This window comes from Anarrhichthys ocellatus, unplaced genomic scaffold, assembly GCF_004355925.1.
Source record: "Anarrhichthys ocellatus isolate YVR2014 unplaced genomic scaffold, GSC_Weel_1.0 scaffold6545, whole genome shotgun sequence".
In the NCBI taxonomy this organism is placed as follows: domain Eukaryota; kingdom Metazoa; phylum Chordata; class Actinopteri; order Perciformes; family Anarhichadidae; genus Anarrhichthys; species Anarrhichthys ocellatus.
In genome coordinates, this window is record NW_022286519.1 from 1 (window position 1) to 2,826 (window position 2,826).

The 2,826-nt window shown below is 39.6% G+C and overlaps 1 protein-coding gene across 1 annotated transcript; it reads left to right on the top strand.

The window, feature by feature from the left end:
• Positions 1-6: 6 nt before the first annotated feature.
• On the top strand, positions 7-2,821 carry LOC116380245 (protocadherin gamma-A3-like; the record flags this gene model as incomplete). Its single annotated transcript, XM_031842190.1, has 1 exon — positions 7-2,821. A coding segment is annotated over exon 1 (1,827 nt), but the record flags the coding sequence as incomplete, so codon positions are not given.
• Between the last annotated feature and the right edge of the window lie 5 nt (positions 2,822-2,826).

Consider the following 2,826-nt stretch of genomic DNA (forward strand, 5'->3'; position numbering starts at 1 on the left):
ATAATGGACCCCAGTTCTACAGGAACGATGCAGCGGCTACAGAGTGAAAAGAGCATCCTGGATGAACCAGACTCTCCTCTAGAGGTGAGATAATCGTGCTTCCCGTCTGTTTCTTTGTGTTTCTCTCTTGATCATTTTCTTCCTATTGATAGAGAACAGCTGAACATTATACTTTAACTTTCAGCACCATGGACAGCATCCCAGTTACCTTAGCTCATTTGATAATTCTGCTTTTGCAAACGTCTTTGCATACATAGCTTTTAAACCTTATGCCGTGGAAATTATTTTTATATGCGCGTTTATTTGACATTTCCAAAATACCATAGGAATGTTGTTGATCCATGTCCACTGCTCAGCACTACAGTATATAATATAAATCTTAATCCTAAATATGTTACTTTTTCGCTACTGTGGATTACAGGTGATTGAACTAGCCTCCATATCTGTATTACACACCCTTCAATCAAGTTAGTTGTTTTAATACAGGTTCCAGTGATGTGATTTCAGAATAAGAGCATTGGTATTTATTTTCAGGTTTTACAGCTTGTGTGGAACTTAAGTTAAAGGTAGTTGTTCAATTCCTTCAATTGGACTGTGATGTACAGTCTCTGAGGGAAATTTGATTCTCCACGGATACCCCCCCACCCATTTATTTGCTTTAATACGAACTGATTAACACCATTCTGTAGATCCATTTTGATTGTTCGCAGTCCTCAAATACTCTGTAATGAATTGCATCATATGATTAATACCCCGATGTACTGTTGATTTTTTTTTGATGTTTGTTTAGCTCTTTGATAGTATTGCTCCTCTCTGTAAGGGGAATTGTCGGTATCTTTTTACCATGGATATTGAATTTGAATAATTTTCCATCCAGATGTTGATATTCATTGACTGGACTCTAAGGGACGCTGTTGGTCAAGTAAAAACAAATCCGAACAAATGTTTTAGGCGGTGGCTTTGTGCTCTGTGGAGAGTCGGTATGCTTTATTGAATGGCGTCGAGGTGGGCGCAGACAGACTGCTTGGTTTCATATTTAACAGCACGAGAGAAAGGAAGCTTGGAATACAGATCGTTCAATACACTAACGTGGATTGCGTTGCTGTTCACACTTAGGTTTTCTAAGAAGTGTTTGGTAGGTATAATTTCATATCGTTTATTTGATAACATGGATTGCGGAAAATATGACTACCGGCCTCTAAGATGGCGTTTGTGCTACAGACTGACGTCGCAAATCGTTCTGTTTTGCATTTTTCTCAGTCATATTGCCAGTGGTCAAATACGTTATTCAATCCCAGAAGAGATGAAGAAGGGATCCCTCATTGGTAATGTCGCATTGGACCTTGGAATTGATATGCAGAGGCTCCGTTCTGGTCGGGCCCGTATCGTGACCGGAGAAAGCATCCAGTACACCGAGCTGAAGACAGACAAAGGGACGCTGGTCGTGAATGAGAGAATAGACCGAGAACAGCTTTGTGGAGACGTCACTCCGTGCAGCTTCAGCTTTGATCTGATTTTAGAATTCCCGATGGAACTACACCACGTCACGGTCGAAGTATTGGACATTAATGATAATTCACCTTCTTTTCATCAGAACGAAATGCAATTGACGATTGGAGAATCAGCCGCACCGGGAGCACGTTTTGTTTTGCCTACAGCCAATGATCCTGATGTAGGAGCCAACGGGCTCCAGGACTATAATTTATCTCCAAATGACAATTTTATTTTAAAAAAACATTTAAATTCTGACGGAAGAAAATATGCGGAAATGGTACTTGACAAACCACTGGATAGAGAGCGATATCCAAGTATGTCCCTAAAGCTGATAGCAGTGGACGGTGGGACGCCACAGAAATCTGGTATTGTAAATATAGATATCACTGTCCTAGATGCTAACGATAATTCTCCCATTTTTAATCAGTCAGTATATAAGGCCAATGTAATGGAAAATGCTGCAAGAGGTACCTATATCATCACTGTAAATGCTACTGACGCAGATAGTGGATCCAATGGGTTGATCTATTATTCTATTTCCAAAATGCAAGGCAGTATTGACAGCATATTTGAAATTAATAAAACAACGGGTGTGATATTTCTCTCAGGGCAGGTTGACTATGAAAAAGCAAAGAAATATGAAATAGGCATTGAAGCCACCGACCAAGGAGCTTTAACAGACTCGAGTAAAGTTATAGTTGAGGTGATTGATGTGAACGATAACCCCCCTATCATTAATGTGATGTCATTCACTAGTCCTGTGTCAGAAGATTCCCCTCCTGGTACAACTATTGGCATTATAAATGTAAAAGATCTTGATGCAGGTGATAATGGACAAGTACATTGTAGAATAGAAGAAAATGCACCTTTCAAAATTAAATCTAATTTAAGAAATTACTATACTTTGGTAACAGCTACTGCATTAGATCGTGAAACAGTTTCAGAATATAACATCACTGTTGTTGCGACAGATGCAGGAATGCCTCCTCTCTCAACTAAAAGAACCTTTCATTTAAAGGTCTCTGATGTGAACGATAATGCTCCTGTGTTCCCACAAAGTGTTTACACTGCGTTTATTGTGGAAAACAACTCTCCAGGTGTTTCTCTTCTTACCATAAGAGCACAAGATCCTGACGAAAACCAAAACGCCCGTATATCATATTTTCTAGATGTTAATGACGTAAGCGGATCTCCACTGTCTGAATATATTTCTATAAATGCAGAAAGTGGAGTGATACATGCCATGCGCTCATTAGATTATGAACAAATCAAACAGCTGCCTTTTGTTGTCAAAGCGCAGGATGGAGGCTCCCCTCCACTCAGTAGCAATGT